The sequence below is a fragment of the Pelmatolapia mariae genome, linkage group LG23 (genome assembly GCF_036321145.2).
Source record: "Pelmatolapia mariae isolate MD_Pm_ZW linkage group LG23, Pm_UMD_F_2, whole genome shotgun sequence".
NCBI lineage: Eukaryota > Metazoa > Chordata > Actinopteri > Cichliformes > Cichlidae > Pelmatolapia > Pelmatolapia mariae.
The window spans coordinates 32163704-32180282 of NC_086246.1; the positions used below are offsets into that span (position 1 = coordinate 32163704).

Here is a 16579-nt window from a genome sequence, read left to right on the forward strand (position 1 = left end):
ATGCTTTTCCTCCCAGCTGCTGCTCTGTGCTGTCTGTGTTCAGGTGAGTGATTTTATTCAAACAAGAGCACAACATCTGTACCAATCTGCCATACTAACCTGTCTGTGTCTCCACAGTAATGGTTACTGTGGCTGAAGAGCTGATACAGAGTGATTTAACTCTGACCAGGAGAGCTGGTGAAAGTGTCTCCTTCAGCTGTGGGGGAACTGACCAGTGCAACACTGCAGTTGTACACTGGTACCAGAAGAAAGACACAAGAGATTCATTCAGAATGCTTCTTTCTATCAGCACGAAAAATGGTGCAATTACTAAAGGCTACAACCACCCCGAGAAAGAAGACTTCTCAGCTGTAAAGAAACAGGACGGCTGGGAGTTGGAGATAAAGAAAGTTAAAGACGTTCATTCAGCCACCTACTACTGCTGTTGCTCTAAAAGTTCTCACAGTGACAAATGATCCCTGCAGGCTGAACAAAAACCATCAGAGCAAAAGCAACAAACCACAACCCACGTTCACAAAGAACAGAGTTACAGAAATGTCAGCATTTAAATCGTACAAATCAAAGTCTTTATATCAGCAAACAGTGAAATAACTATTTGTAGTGAAGGCTGAGAGCTCAGTGGGAAGTTTTCTAGTCTAGTATGTTTGCACTAAATAAAGTGGTTTACATTCTAATTGCTTATTATCTTAACAGAAAGAAGAAAAAGAAACAAAGTGTTGATGGTTTTAATGAAAGGATTTCAAAGTTACACTTTTCAGAACTCCTGAAATCCCTTCAAATGAAATCAGTCACCTCTAATTCACAGGACTAACCGGGATATCTTTGAACATCAGGACCTGAAAATGTTCACAGATAGTGTTCTCTGCTACATAAAACACTGCATAGACACTGTTACAGTTGACAAATGTATCCGGGCTTATCCCAACCAAAAGCCCTGGATGACCCGGGAGGTCAAGCAGCTGCTGAAGGAGAGGAACATGGCGTTCAGGTCTGGCAACAGGGGGACTATAGGAGGAGGATTGAGGACCATCTGGAGAGTAACAACAGCCGGCAGGTGTGGCAGGGCATCCAGCATCTAACAAACTATAAAATCAACCTCAGAGATGCGGAAGGTGACCTGGCGCTAGCGGAGGAGCTGAATATCTTTTGACGCCATGGTACCGGAGGTATTGGAGCCACAGAAGCAACACGTGGCCCACAGCAGCACCACCCTCACCCTGGAAGAACACGAGGTGAGGCACACTCTGTGGGCCATTAACCCGAGAAAGGTGGTGGGTCCTGATGGTGTGCCAGGTCGAATATTGAGAGATTGTGCAGAATAGCTGGCTGGGATCTTCACCAGGATCTTCAACAAATCCCTCGCTCTGGTGACTGTCCCACTCTGCCTGAAGTCCTCCACCATAGTCCCCTTGCCTAAGAAGCCCCACATCACCAGCCTGAATGACTACAGACCAGTGGCACTCACCCCAGTTGTATTTAAATGATTTGAGAAGCTGGTCCTCAGACACATCACAGCAGCCCTGCAGCCTAGATCCACACCAGTTTGCCTACAGAGCAAACCGGTCCACGGAAGACGCTGTTGCCACAGTACTCCATGCTGCCGTAACATAAATGGAGGAGCATGGGAGCTATGTGTGGATGCTTTTTGTGGATTACTACTCAGCTTTTAACACCATCCTTCCACACAAACTGGTGGTCAAGCTACAAGACCTGGGGCTTCCATACAGCACCTGCATGTGGATCAACAGTTTCCTCTCAGACCGTAGACAGAGAGTGAGAGTTGGCCATCACACATCCTCTGAGTCTCAGCACTGGCTCACCCCAGGGCTGTGTGCTCAGTCCACTACTCTACTCTCTCTACACACACGACTGCACTCCTCTCCACCAGAGCAACATCTTTGTGAAGTTTGCAGACGACACCACCGTGGTGGGGCTCATTTCCAGGGGTGACGAGTCTGCTTACAGAGACGAGGTGGAGCAGCTGTCGTCGTGGTGTAAGGCCAATAACCTCCTCCTCAATACTTCAAAGACCAAAGGAATCATAATAGACTTCAGAAGGAAAAAGGCAGAGATCCCACCATTATTCATCAATGGGGACTGTGTAGAAAGGGTGGCAAACTTTCATTTCCTGGGCGTCAACATGGAGGAGAACCTTTCTTGGAGTGCCAACACCTCTGAGTTCCTGAAAAAGACCCAACAGAGACTGTACTTCCTGAGAATTCTCAGGAGGAATAACCTCACACAGAGACTGCTGGTGTCCTTCTACAGAGCCACCATTGAGAGTGTACTAAATATTGCATATGCATATCTGGTACACTAGCTGCACAGTGGCTCAGAGGAAAGCACTCCAAGGCTTGGAAAGCTTGGAAAGAAAGTCCAGACGCTTTTCTTTCCAAGCTCCTTAGACTACGATGACCTGGATGACTGAGAACCTTCACAGACACACTCCAAGGGATCATAAACACCGTCCAAAGGATCACTGGCTGCCCTCTCCCCATGCTGGAAGATCTACACAACACCAGCTGTCTTAAAAATGCTCAAAACATCATAAAAGATACCTCACATCCTGGACACTCCCTGTTTGAACTTTAGCCCTCGGGCAGATGGTACAGAGCAATCAGTGCAAGGACAAATAGACTAAAACACAGCTTTTATCCAACTGCAATAACACGTCTGAATGCTGCTACAAGAAATGTCCATCACAATTCAATTTTATTTATATAGCGCCAAATCACAACAAAAGTCGCCTCAAGGTGCTTTATATTGTACAGTAGATCGCACAATAATAAATACAGAGAAAAACCCAACAATCATATGACCCCCTATGAGCAAGCACTTTGGCGACAGTGGGAAGGAAAAACTCCCTTTTAACAGGAAGAAACCTCCGGCAGAACCAGGCTCAGGGAGGGGCGGCCATCTGCTGCGACCGGTTGGATTGAGAGAAGAAAAACAGGATAAAGACATGCTGTGGAAGAGAGACAGAGATTAATAACAGACATGATTCAATGCAGAGGTCTATTAACACATTGTATGTGAGGAGCAGGATTTTGAATTCAATTCTGGATTTAACAGGAAGCCAATAAAGGGAAGCGAAAACAGGAGAAATATGCTCTCTCTTTCTAGTTCCTGTCAGTACTCTTGCTGCAGCATTTTGGATTAGCTGAAGACTTTTCAGCAAGTTTTTTTGGACATCCTGATAATAATGAATTACAGTAGTCCAGCCTGGAAGTACTAGTTTTTCAGCATCACTCTGAGACAGGATATTTCTAACTTTAGAGATGTTGCGCAAATGGAAGAAAGCAGTCTTACATATTTGTTTAATATGTGCGCTGAAGGACATGTCCTTGTCAAAAATGACTCCAAGGTTCCTCACAGCATTACTGGAGGCCAAGGTAATGCCATCCAGAGTAAGAATCTGGTTAGATACCATATTTCTAAGATTTTCAGGGCCGAGTACAATAACCTCAGTTTTATCTGAATTAAGAAGCAGAAAGTTACGGCAATGCCATGATGATCCATTTGGCAAAATAAATCCATTTGGTATCCTTGTTGGTCTTCAGACAACAATTCTGACGGCTAAAGAACCAAATGGGACAGACAAAAAAAAAAAAAAAAAAGAAGCAGAAAGTTAGCGGCCATCCAGGTCTTTTAATCTTTAAGACATTCCTGCAGTTTAACTAATTGGTGTGTGTTACCTGGCTTCATGGATAGATAGAGCTGCGTGTCATCTGCATAGCAGTGAAAATTTATGCTATGTCTTCTAATGATACTGCCTAGGGGAAGCATGTATAATGTAAATAGAATTGGTCCTAGCACTGAACCCTGTGGAACACCATAATTGACCTTAGTGGGTGAAGAAGACTCTCCATTTACATGTACAAATTGGAGTCTATTAGATAGATATGATACAAACCACTGCAGTGCAGTACCTGTAATACCTACAGCATGTTCTAATTGCGCTAATAGGATATTATGGTCAACAGTATCGAACGCTGCACTAGGGTCTAGAAGGACAAGCAGAGAGACGAGTCCACTGTCAGAGGCCATAAGAAGATCATTTGTAACATTCACTAAAGCTGTTTCTGTGCTGTGATGAGCTCTGAAACCTGACTGAAACTCTTCAAATAAGCCATTCCTCTGCAGGTGATCTGTTAGCTGTTTGACAACTACTCTTTCAAGGATTTTTGATATGAAAGGAAGGTTGGAGACTGGCCTATAATTAGCTAAGACTGCTGGGTCTAGAGATGGCTTTTTGAGTAAAGGTTTAACTACAGCCACCTTGAAGGCCTGTGGTACATAGCCGATTATTAGAGATAGGTTGATCATATTTAAGATTGAAGAATTAATTAATGGCAGGACTTCTTTGAGCAGTTTTGTAGGAATGGGGTCTAAAAGACATGTTGATGGTTTGGAGGAATTAATTATTGAAGTTAACTCAGAAAGATCAATTGGAGAAAAAGAGTCTAACTTAACATCAATGGTACTAAAAGTAGCTGTAGATAATATTACATCTGTGGGATGATTATTGGTAATTTTTTCTCTAATGATAAAAATTTTATTTGTGAAGAAGTTCATGAAGTCATTACTAGTTAACGTTAAACGGGTTGTTGGCTCAGTAGAGCTCTGACTTTTTGTCAGCCTGGCTACAGTGCTGAAGAGAAACCTGGGGTTGTTCTTATTTTCTTCAATCAGTGACAAATAGTAAGATGTTCTGGCTTTGCGGAGGGCTTTCTTATAAAGCAACAAACTATTTCTCCAGGCTAAATGATGATCCTCTAAATTTGTGACACGCCATTTCCTCTCCAGCTTACGAGTTATCTGCTTTAGGCTACATGTTTGAGAATTACACCACGGAGTCAGGTACTTCGGATTTGAGACCTTAGTTTTCACAGGAGCTACAGTATCCAGAGTCGTACGTTGTGAGGAGGTAAAATTTTTAACAAGATAATCGACCTCTGTTGGAGTAGCGTTCAGGTAGCTGCTCTGCTCTATGTTGGTACAGGGCATTGAAGATGATAACAGTGGGTGGATTACATTCTTAAACTTAGTTACAGCACTTTCAGAAAGACATCTACTGTGATAAAGTCTACTCCCCACTGCTGTGTAATCAATTATTGTAAATGTAAATGTTTTCAGGGAATGATCAGACAGCAGAGGGTTTTCAGGAAACACTGTTAAATGTTCAGTTTCTATGCCATATGTTAACACAAGATCTAGAGTGTGATTAAAGTGGTGGGTGGGTTCTTTTACATTTTGAGAGAAGCCAATTGAGTCTAATAACAGATTAAATACCATGTTGAGGCTGTCATTTTTAGCATCTACATGGATGTTAAAATCACCCACAATAATTATTTTATCTGAGCTGAGCACTAAATCAGATAAAAAGTCTGAGAAATCAGAGAGGAACTCTGTGTAAGGCCCAGGTGGACAATAGATGATAACAAGTAAGACTGGTTTCTGAATTTTTCAGCTGGGGTGGACAAGGCTAAGCATCTGGCTTTCAAATGAATTAAAAGTCCGTCTTGGTCTTTTGTTAATTAATAGGCTGGTGTGAAAAATTGCTGCCACACCGCCCCTCTCGGCCTGTGCTTCGAGGTTTCTGGTAGTTAGAATGACTCGGGGGTGTTGATTCATTTAAACTAACATAATCATCCTGCTGCAACCAGGTTTCTGTAAGGCAGAGTAAATCGATTTGTTGATCAATTATTAAGTCATGTACTAACAGAGACTTGGAGGAGAGAGACCTAATATTTAATAATCCACATTTCATTGTTTTACTCTTTGGTTCAGATGTGGATACTGTATTGTTCTTTCTTTTTGATTTTTTATGTTTAAATTGTTTATTGCTGGTTTTTGGTTTGTTTTTTGTCTGTTTGGGAGCTGACACGGTCTCAATGGAGATGGGTTTTTGGGGGGGTAGCAGGAGCACACCACTCTTGCATTAATCTGTGTGCTGACTGAAGCATGTACATGGGACTGTATGTGAATGTTTGCTAATACTTTTCTTATTAGCACTTTAAGTATTTTATTTATTGATTTTATTGTTTTATTTATATTTTCATATTTTTAGGGATGATGCACTGATCAGGGACCACTTTTAATTTAGTTGTACCTGTGACAATGACAATAAAGACATTCAGATTCTGATTCTAAAAATCTACAGAGAGATAAGCAGAAGAGAGATCACTCATGGAGGAAAGATTATCATATGTGTGAAGTACACAAAAAGCAGAGCTGAAACATCTCTTACAAACATGTTATTGTGTTGTTTTATTGTGAAGAATTGTTTTCTATGACACTGTAGTTTACACGCATGGCTAAACAAGCAGTTTTCAGACTTTCACACTGATGATTATTCTTCTTCACGCCTCAGATTCAGTGGAAAAACTACAAGACGGCATCACTTGTTAATCAGCAGCTGTATGATCTTCAGCTGCAGGATGGTTTGAGGAGCCGTTTGAAATCACGTGAGCCTCATCACGTGATTTCAAACAGTATCTTATTAATACTTGTTTGGCCTCTGCTCTGTCACAGTGCCACTGTGAGGGTGTCATGAATACTGATGTTTCACAGTTGGTCCACCAGGGGGCACTCTGCAACCTCCCTGTTTGCTATAAATTCGATGGAACAACCAGAACAAACGGTTTATGCAAGTCAAGTTGGACAAAGCATAAACGTGTAATCCACAATCTGTTGTGACAATTAAGAAGGATTAAGGATAGATAAATATCTAAATATGAAAAAAGATCGAGGAAATATCTTTATGTTTTATGTGAAAAACATAACTGGTTTTCAAATACTGACGTCAGTTAGATACTTGAGTGTAAATCTTGAAACCTGTTATCAGTGTCTTAAAAAGTAATTACACTATGAAGAATACTGATCTCCAAACACTGAAGTCTGCAGTTTTGTTATTCCACGCAGTTGGATCATCAAACACAAGAATCAGAAGTATGAGCAATGGAAACTGAACTAATGAATTGAAAGGGAAAATCCACCCATCTTCCGCTTATGTGATTTAGGTTGACGGGGAAAAAGGAAATATTTCAAAGCTAAAATCAGAGATCAGGATGTTTGTGGAATTCTAATTCATTGCATCTCTAAAATAGCAGAATAAGTCGGGTGGTTGTATCTCTTCTCAAAAAGGATGAACAAACTCTGAACTATGAATAAAGATGAATGGTTAGAAAAGCAAATACATTTCGTTCTACAGGAAAACATTTAAATGTTCCTTTAAATTATAAGACGGTTTCAGCTGTCAGTCAGCACCACCCTTACAAGTGGAGGTTTGAGGACCTGTTAGAAACCACGTGGTACTTGTAAGATCTTATAACTTGCCATTGTTCTGCATCAGCCTAACAGAGCTCTACTTCTCTCCAGGTTCACCAGAGAAACCATCACTGCACACAATGCTTTTCCTCCCAGCTGCTGCTCTGTGCTGTCTGTGTTCAGGTGAGTGATTTTATTCAAACAAGAGCACAACATCTGTAACAAACACTGCCATACTAACCTGTCTGTGTCTCTACCACAGTGATTACTGTGGCTGAAGAGCTGATACAGAATGATTTAACTCTGACCAGGAGAGCTGGAGAAAGTGTCTCCTTCAGCTGTGGGGGAACTGACCAGTGCAGCACTGCAGCTGTGTACTGGTACCAGAAGAAAGACACAAGAGATTCATTCAGAATGCTTCTTTCTATTGATAGAAGCAGCGGTGCAATAAATCGAGGCTATAACCACCCTCAGCAGAACGATTTCTCAGCAGTGAAAATTCAGAGCAGCTGGGCTTTGGAGCTAAAAACAGTTAAAGACGTTCATTCAGCCATCTACTACTGCTCTTGTTACAAAAGTACTCACAATGTGAAATCATCCCTGCAGGCTGAACAAAAACCATCAGAGGAAAAGCAAGAAACCACAGCTCCATCTCAGTCTGAGAGACAAGAGTTAGAGAAAATTTCAGTACTTTAAATCATAAATCGAAATGTTCATACCGTCAAAGGGTAAAATTAATACTTGTAATTAAGGTGGACAGCTAACTGGGAGTACTGGGAGTACACAATAAAGATGGATAAGAAAGAAAAAATGTCTCAGACCAGTTTTAAGGGACGTTTTTCCTTCTGATAGTTAAAAGTTGATATGTATCATATCATGGATTTGTATGTTGATGATACTAGTGTTTCCACACATGGTCAAAAATATTTCAGACTACATCAAGTCCCTTTATGATCCTCAGTCTGTGTTTGAGGGAACAAATATTTTTAGTTTTGAAGTCATCATAGTTTTAAGACATTTTGTTGACTCACTTCATAGAAAGTGAAGAAAAGATACGACTGAAATAATAAATAAATTCCACTATATATTTGAAGGTTAGTGTTTTGCAAACCTCAGTCTCAGTGGAAAACTGCAACACACGCCTCAGCTGTCAGTCAGCAGCAGCACTGACAGCTGCAGCAGTTAATGGGAGGTTTTAGGAGTTGTTAGAAACACGTGGTCCTCGTCTGATCATATAAATTGTCCTTGTTTGGCCTCGTTTCTATCAAAGCATCACTTCTCCTCAGATTCACCAGAGGAAACGTCACTGAACACAATGCTTTTCCTCCCAGCTGCTGCTCTGTGTTGTCTGTGTTTAGGTGAGTTTCAACCCAACAAAAACAACATGTAAGAAACACCAACAAACTGACATTTTTCTCTCTGTGTCTTTGCAGTCCTGGTTACCATGGCTGCAGAGCTGATGCAGAAAGATTTAACTTTGACTGCGACACCTGGCAAAAAAGTCTCCTTCAGCTGTGGAACTGCCCAGTGCAGTGGCAGTTATGTGCACTGGTACCAGAAGAAAGACGATGATAAGTTCAGAGTGATTCTTCATATTATCATACGCACTGGTGAAGTCGACAGTGACTACAACCATGCTCAGAAAAAAGATTTCTCAGCTGTGAAAAACGAGAACAGCTGTGAGTTGGAGATAAATGCAGTTAGCCTCGTTCATTCAGCCATCTACTACTGCTCCTGTGCTCAAAGCTCTCACAGTGACAAAACATCCCTGCAGACTGAACAAAAACCATCAAAGGAACAGCAGCAGACCACAGCTCAGGTTCACACACACACTGACGCAGGCATCACCTTTAAAACCATAACAACTAGTTTGTATTCTTTTTATATAAGAAGTAAAAATAATCAAGACCAAAATAAAATCAATAACAGCCAAAAGATGACAGAATTGGGAGTAGCAGATAAAAACTGTCATGTGTTCACATTCAGCAGACTGTAAAATTCCACAGATATTAGCTTCTTCTGACAAACATCAAACAGAAGTGTCTATATTTTTGGGGAAGCAATATTCCTCTACGAGAACAGCTGGTGATCAGCAACTGAGGGAAAACCAAACACCACAACACAGTGATCACAGCTCCAGAAACCACAAAGCATATGGCTTTGAAAAAAAAAGAAATGAATGAAAAACAACAGTTTGAATCCAGGATTCTCAAAGTATAGCCAACTTTCCAAAGATGTCCATTAGTAACATTATAGTTATGACTGTCATCCTCACGAATGTCAGCCAACGCTAAAAGTTACATCACATCCGCAGTGCAAGCTGTGCTTTGGTGTCTTTTTGGTCGCTTTGATTGTCCAACTCTTATTTCTGTAACCTTGCACATCTGCACAGAGCATACAGGTTGGTTTCTTTTCCTTTACAGTCATTGCTGTCATGTGCTGGTTCTCTACATTTCCATGAGGACTCCTCATTATAATTATGCTTAGATTTCCAGGCAGTTAAACTACAAAACATGCAGCAAGTTTGTATTTTGTCTGTGGAGTTTTGTTTTGTTTTTTTTGTCTCTGCTGATGTTTATAATCTTGAACAAACAGAAGAAACCATTTAGCTGGACAGATATTTGTTCTTAGAAACCAGAGGACGACCAAAGTTCATACTGATATTGTAACACTTGTTGGCTGTTGCTAGGTCCCAAATCACACTCAGATGGGTTGGCCGGTGCAGTTAAAGTGACTTATTTGCACAGTTTTATCTTTGCAGACCGTTCATTGATTCTAGACAATCACTGTCAGCTGTGTCCACCAGGCTCTCCTGACACTGTCCCTGAACCCACTGCAACACCCCTCCTATGCAGCTGAGCCACAGACTACACGCCCACCACAGCAAATGAATCCTGTTACAGTGCTACTCCATCAAAACATTGTTGAGAAGTTTAATTCTGGAGGAAAACTGCCAACCTGCTGTTTGGACAAGAAGAAACTTGTGAAACAAAGGTCAGCTCAGGTAGCTCATCATCTGGAGGCAGAAGTTACGCAGAATATTCAGATTCATGCAGTTTTTACAACATTAATTCATCTCAACTAAAGCAGAAACAGGAGGTTGATGTGTGAACATCAAAGAACCAAATCATGGAGCTGAAACAGACTACTCAGACCTTACAATATGACCACTGACAGGTGACAAGATTATCTCTTCATCACAGCATCTGTTAGTCGGTAGGATGTATTAAGGAGCAAGTAATCATTTTCTCCTCAAGTTGGTGTGTTAGAAGCAGTAAAAACGGGCGAGTGTAAGGATTTGAGTGAGTTTGACAAAATAGTGATGGCTAGATGACTCGGTGCAAAAATGCAAAAGCCCGATTGTGGGGTGTTCCTGCTGGTGGTCAGTTTGTATCAAAAGTGGTCGAAGGAAGAAACAGTGACCAGTAACTGTGCATCTGTGGGATCTACAGGACAAACAAGTGTGATCCATGGAGGTCCTTCCTCACAACTTACAGGACTTCAAGGATCTGTTGCTAACATCTCAGTGCCAGATATCACAGCACATCTTCAGGGGTCGAGTGGAATCCATGCCTCAGGACTGTTTTGGCAGCAAAAGAGGGACCAACACAAAATCAGGCAGAGTCATAATGTTACGTCTGATCGGTGAATGACACTGCTTTACCTCAGCTGTCACATTCAACATCAGACAGGTTTTTGTACTGGTCTGTGTCACTGTGTGAGGAGACATGATCTTTGGCTCTGGAGTTAAACTGTATGTAACAGGTAAGAACAAATGAATTCATTTTCCTTACAATGTTCAAAATGACAATTTGTTCAAAGCCAGTTTCTGTTAAGTCCAACTTTAAATGTGTTTCTATAAAGGTTGAAAAAAAAAAAGTGAATCTCACTGTATATGTGAGGTATTCATTGTTTTTTGGGGGGTTTTTTCAGCGTGAAAAGTCCTAAAAGTCTGATGTGGGCAGGGTTACAACTAATCCTTATCTAACAAATTTATTCCCTTTGTATTTATTTATTTTTATATTTATTTTTAAGCTCAAAAAGATAACAGATTCACTGGGATTTGTAAAAGAAAATCATTCAAATTAAACATTATGGACATATTTACAGTAAGTCATGAGCTTATAAATAAAATATTATTCATATTTGAATCTTAAGACACATTTAAGGAAAGTTTAATGACTACTGACTTAATATAATCTCAAATATTATAGTAGATTTAATTTGGAAATTTAGGACTTGACATAAGATAAGATGGCCTTTATTAGTCCCACAGGTGGGAAATTTGTTTTGTTACAGCAAAAGTGCAAAGTTATGTAGCAGAAATTAGAAAACACTGGAATGCAATAAAATACAATAAAATAAAATAAAATACTATATACAATAGAATAAAATAGAATAGAATAATATATACAATAGAATAAAATAGAAATACAAATACTATATACAACTGAGTAGGAAAATACAAAAACACAACTTCGTCAGAAGAAGAATTGCATCATACTTAAAATAAGAAAAGGTTTGAAATTATATAATAAGCTATGTAATTCGGTATTTAATTACATGTAGTGCATTATATAGAATTGATTGTGTATCCTTCGAGGGCTTTAAGCTATGTTTCACGTATTCAAATAATTGCTATTGTTTAACTACATGAAAAAATTACGTCTCATGTGAACAAATGTGAACACAATGAAAAAAGTTCTGAAGTTTCTGATCTAATGATGTTTTGGTCTCTCTCTGTGTGCATACTGAAAATTTCTTAAATTACATTTTAATGTCATTAAATGTCATAAAAATATTTATTTATATCAATCGCAATATAGATTTAAAAAATCCCATGTACGAATATTTCTTCATAAATGTTTTCAGATGAAATTACTGTAATATGTATATACTAACCTTAATTATATATTTTAAGAGAATATAGATGCCAAATATAAATTATGAAAAAAATAATACAATTAAATTCTGACATATTATAAAAACTGATATACAAATATTCACATCGTATATATGAAATCTTATTTGCAACAGTTTTAGAATACTTACAAACTATATGCTTCAAATATATACAGAAACCATAATGTACGAAGTACACGTGCTTTCATTATCAATACTGCTGCAATAATATGTGAAGGATGTGATTTATTTTTACATCTATAGATGTGTTACATTGTATTGTTATAATTTTAAATTGTGATAAAAGAGACGTAAAGGACAAAGGAGTTAGTTGTATTAAATATTGTGTGTTAATGAAATCAGTATAACTTTAATAAATATAATTCTGCCTTTAATATATGTTATTATATTTTATATTATAACAATAAATCATCTGAATATTATTAAGTGTTTAAAATGAGCCATTACAGGGCCGATAGGCACTGATGGGTAGTTTGGTGATTATGAAGCCTGTCAGGTCACACTGAGTGAAATTCTGTGTCTGCTGTCAAACGTCAGAGAAGCCGGTACTGAAGCCCTCGGTGACGGTGTACCAAGCAGCATCCAGTGATCATCTGGAGGAGAAGAGATCCCTGCTGTGTGTGGCCTCACAAATGGTTCCTCCTGTGGTCAAGATCACCTGGAAAAGGCAGGAGCAGGACGGATCTCCGCTGGCATTGCCCCCTGGTGGCACAGAACAGCTGGATGTCATAGAGTCCGATTACACTGCCAGCATCTTGTTGATCCATCAGCGAGACGAGAACTCACATACATATGGCTGTTCTGTCACACACGAGGGGGGGACGGTGGAGGGCCAAATAGAGGAAGGTAATGAAAGTTTGTTGCCTTTTCAGCATGAAATTAGCTACGCAGCTACTCAAATGTGACTTTTCTGTTTCAGGAGTTTCTCAAAGTCCACCAAAAGAACTTCCACCAGATACACTTTCCACCAATCAAACTTTAACAGAACGTCCATCATCAGAACATCCTGTGTCTCAAAGACAAGTAAAACTGCTCTGCCTGGTGTACACGGTGCTGATCACGAAGAGTCTGGTGTACTGCTGTGGAGTCTCTCTGCTCAGGCTCGTCAGACGCAGCTGCAAACACGCAGCTGACTGACTGTTTCCTTCTTCTTGGCTTATCGCTTTTTATATTGTTTATCACTCAGGATTTAGAAAAATCTGTAACAGTGCAGCATTTTGGTTGTTTTTTTACTTTCTTTTTTATTTCAATATTAAAAACGAGCTGAAACAGAAAAGGCTGAATTATTAGCTCCCTAGTAGATGATTCATCATTTATAGCATTTGTTTAATTAAAACAAAGTGTTGCCTGCTCTTCAAAGTATTTCTCTGCAATATTCCAAATAAAGCAAACAAAAAATTTTTGCTTGTTTGAGTTTAATTTTGTAGAAAACTGCGAGAAACAGCAGCACTCCCAATATATGCTGATAGGCAACGACCAGTGATAAAAGAAGAACAAATGTTTAATGAGATACAAACAGGATTTTAAAGAAGATGACAACATGAAACCATAAATCTGTTAGATAAAGAACATGCAGCTGCGTCTGAGCCTTATTTTTAGTTCACTATCATTGGGATTGCATAGTCATCACGCTATGTGATATCATAGTGTGGAAGTAAATATTCAAAATCATAATGTACACACACAAAATCACGAATTCCTTCCAGATGCAATAAAAATGTTAAACACAATGACCCAATATTTATTTGAATATGAAATTATAAATGTTAAAATAAATTTGAATTAGATTTCACCTTGATTGGTTTTCATTTTGTAAAGGACATATTTAGCAGATGCATTTGTGGATCTCACCAACGTGTTTATGTCATTCAACAACAATTAGTTCTATGACCTAAAATATTATTTGACATGTTCTCCATGATTCGAAGCAGATATAACTATGAAAGCAAACTCCAGTTTTAAGCTCTGTCCTCTTTCAGACATCGTAAATCAATTTTCTTATTAAAGGAAACAGAATAAAAACTAACTAAAGGAACCAAACTATCAGGAACCCGTGGATGTTGTTTTCTGGACTCAGTCTTAAAAAAGATATAATCTTTACATCAACTTAGGTTGAAGATGTAACAGAATTCATCTTTGCAGAGACTTGAAATCCTGTTTACCCACTGATATATTTTTGAGATGTCCAAATGAGTCACAGAAAAAAAAAGTTGAATTGGGGTTGTTCTAAAAAAAAAAAAAAAAAAAAGCAAATTTTTGCAAATCAATTTGATTGATATTTTTTTCTGTTGTGATCAGACATCCAGTTAATAGCCACTTTTGTTACACAGATTTATCTACCTAATCATATTAGACAGCTTTTTTTTGGATTGTGTGTGGTTTTTTACACATGCACATATATATCCTGCAGTTTCTATATATCTATATATCAGTTATGTAAATTATGTGTCATTGTGTGTTCTATGGTGAGATTGTTTAAAGCCTCTGAACAATGTCATGATATCAGTGCAGCTGTTAGCGCTGCTACTCCACAGCAGCGTCCTTTAGCTTTTCAAACAAACATGGAAGCTTTTGAACTTTTTAACTGAATCTCTTTCAAACAGCTTGAAGTCTGTCAAATTGTTTTAGTTTTCAAAAATTTTCCTTTTATTTGGATTACCCTGAATGCTGTATTTACTTTTTCTACTAAACATTCTGTATTAATTTCATCGATCGTACTTCTATTTTTTGCTAACTTTTGAAAATGACTAAAACTGAAGTATTCTGGTAGTTAAGGGGACAGATGGTCCTGATCAACAGTGAAGATTACACTGCAATAAACTCAAACACCTGACTTTGTTAAAGCTGCGCAGTAAAAATAAATATACTTCAAACAAGCGGCAGAAAACACCGAATGTTGATGAAATATTTCCTGACGCTGACATCTAATTTTCCACCAGCATACATGAGCTAAATACTGAAAGCCCTGATTCCAAACTTATCATTGATTCACTTCATGTGTTTAGTTGGAAAAAATAAAAACATGATCAAGTGGAAGTGAAATAAAAACATGTGAGGTGAACCGCTCGTGTTTGTTTTGAGAAGAACAATAAGTTGTTTGTTTCAGCGGTTTCTGAGTCTGTCTCTGTGTGGTTTGTCTTCTCATACGAGCAGGATGTCCGAGACTCAGCGCTGAACTGTTCTCATGCGATTACTTCACAAACTTTAAATTCCTATAATACTGTTTAATTCTGTTTCTTCCATATTCTTTGTATGATTGGGGCTATTTGCACCAAAAATCTCTGACATATACTTTTAAGTTGTGTTAGTCATTACTGACCACTAAGTCAAACCTGCATTTATGTGAATAAACACATGACCTCATCTTGAATGTAACACTAGTGTAGCTCACATTAACCTTAATGTTGGTTTGTGCAGCCAACCTAAAATCCATCCTAATGACTGACTCTAATAAACTCCAGCTCAGAAGTTGTAGGACCAACATTATTAAAGACCAGTTGTGTTCCCTGTATTGGTTTTGTAGGATGCAGCTGACCTCACTTCTAATTTTTGGCGAAAAAAAAAAAAAAAAAACCCAAACAAAACTTTATTTGATTTCCTCATTATGGCACACGGAGTCACTGCAGTGAAGGGGTCTGAATACTTCCTGGAATTATTGTGCAACTGTGGCTGTTGCTGTAACTGTCACTGTGACATTAAAGTGAAAACCCCAACTCGCACAGAAACCCACACAGCCCAGCTGCTGCACAAAGGGAAGCTCTGATTGGCTGTCGACTGTTTTTTTTTTCTTTCCTAATAACTGCTGAGAACAGATCCATATCTGCTGCTGCACCCCTCCATCTCATTCTTTTCCACTGAGCGCTCCACCCACTCAGAGCTGAACTGACCCACCTGCTACATCATTTACTTTTTATTATTCATTTGCTCTGTGTTAATGACTGACAAGGTTTTGCTACATAAAATAAATCGATGACACAAAGCTTGTATTGATCAGCTGTTTTTGACGATTTCAAGCTTGATTTAAAAACCTGCAATGCTCCATAACGTTTAATCCAACCATCAGAGCAACATGTTAGCAGCTTCAAATTAAGAAGCAACACTGATCATTACAGGTACTTTTTCTAGGTGAAATTACAGAGCAAAAAATATTTAATTACAATAAATTTTTTGCGTGTGTGTATGTGTGTGTTTGTGCATGCCGGTGAACCTAAAATATGTAATTAGAAATACCCTGAATTATACACATGAGACGTTATCTATCCAAATAACTGGGATTTTAAACTTCTAACTCTATATCTTTGTACTTTATATTTTTGAGCATGGAAACTAATAAAAAAAAAAGGTGCTGCTTCTGGGCCAAGTTTAAATTTATTTCTGGATGACTTAT

At 38.7% G+C, this 16579-nt stretch overlaps 1 protein-coding gene across 1 annotated transcript; it reads left to right on the plus strand.

Moving 5' to 3' along the window:
- LOC134620402 (immunoglobulin lambda-1 light chain-like) lies at positions 1-13439 on the plus strand. The gene is made up of 6 exons (XM_063466566.1): positions 1-43; positions 118-435; positions 3718-3723; positions 10996-11034; positions 12730-13038; positions 13112-13439. The coding sequence occupies exons 1-6, from the start codon at positions 1-3 to the stop codon at positions 13327-13329; spliced, it is 933 nt and encodes a 310-aa protein (XP_063322636.1). The 3' UTR covers positions 13330-13439.
- Positions 13440-16579: the final 3140 nt, after the last annotated feature.

Bases quoted from the DNA above. Each gene is read 5' to 3' on its own strand.
- LOC134620402 (XM_063466566.1), top strand. From the start codon at position 1: ATGCTTTTCCTCCCAGCTGCTGCTCTGTGCTGTCTGTGTTCAG. The intron at 11,035-12,729 runs GTAAGAACAAAT...GTCAAACGTCAG, and splicing joins AGTTAAACTGTATGTAACAG to AGAAGCCGGTACTGAAGCCC. The intron at 13,039-13,111 runs GTAATGAAAGTT...TTTCTGTTTCAG, and splicing joins GGAGGGCCAAATAGAGGAAG to GAGTTTCTCAAAGTCCACCA.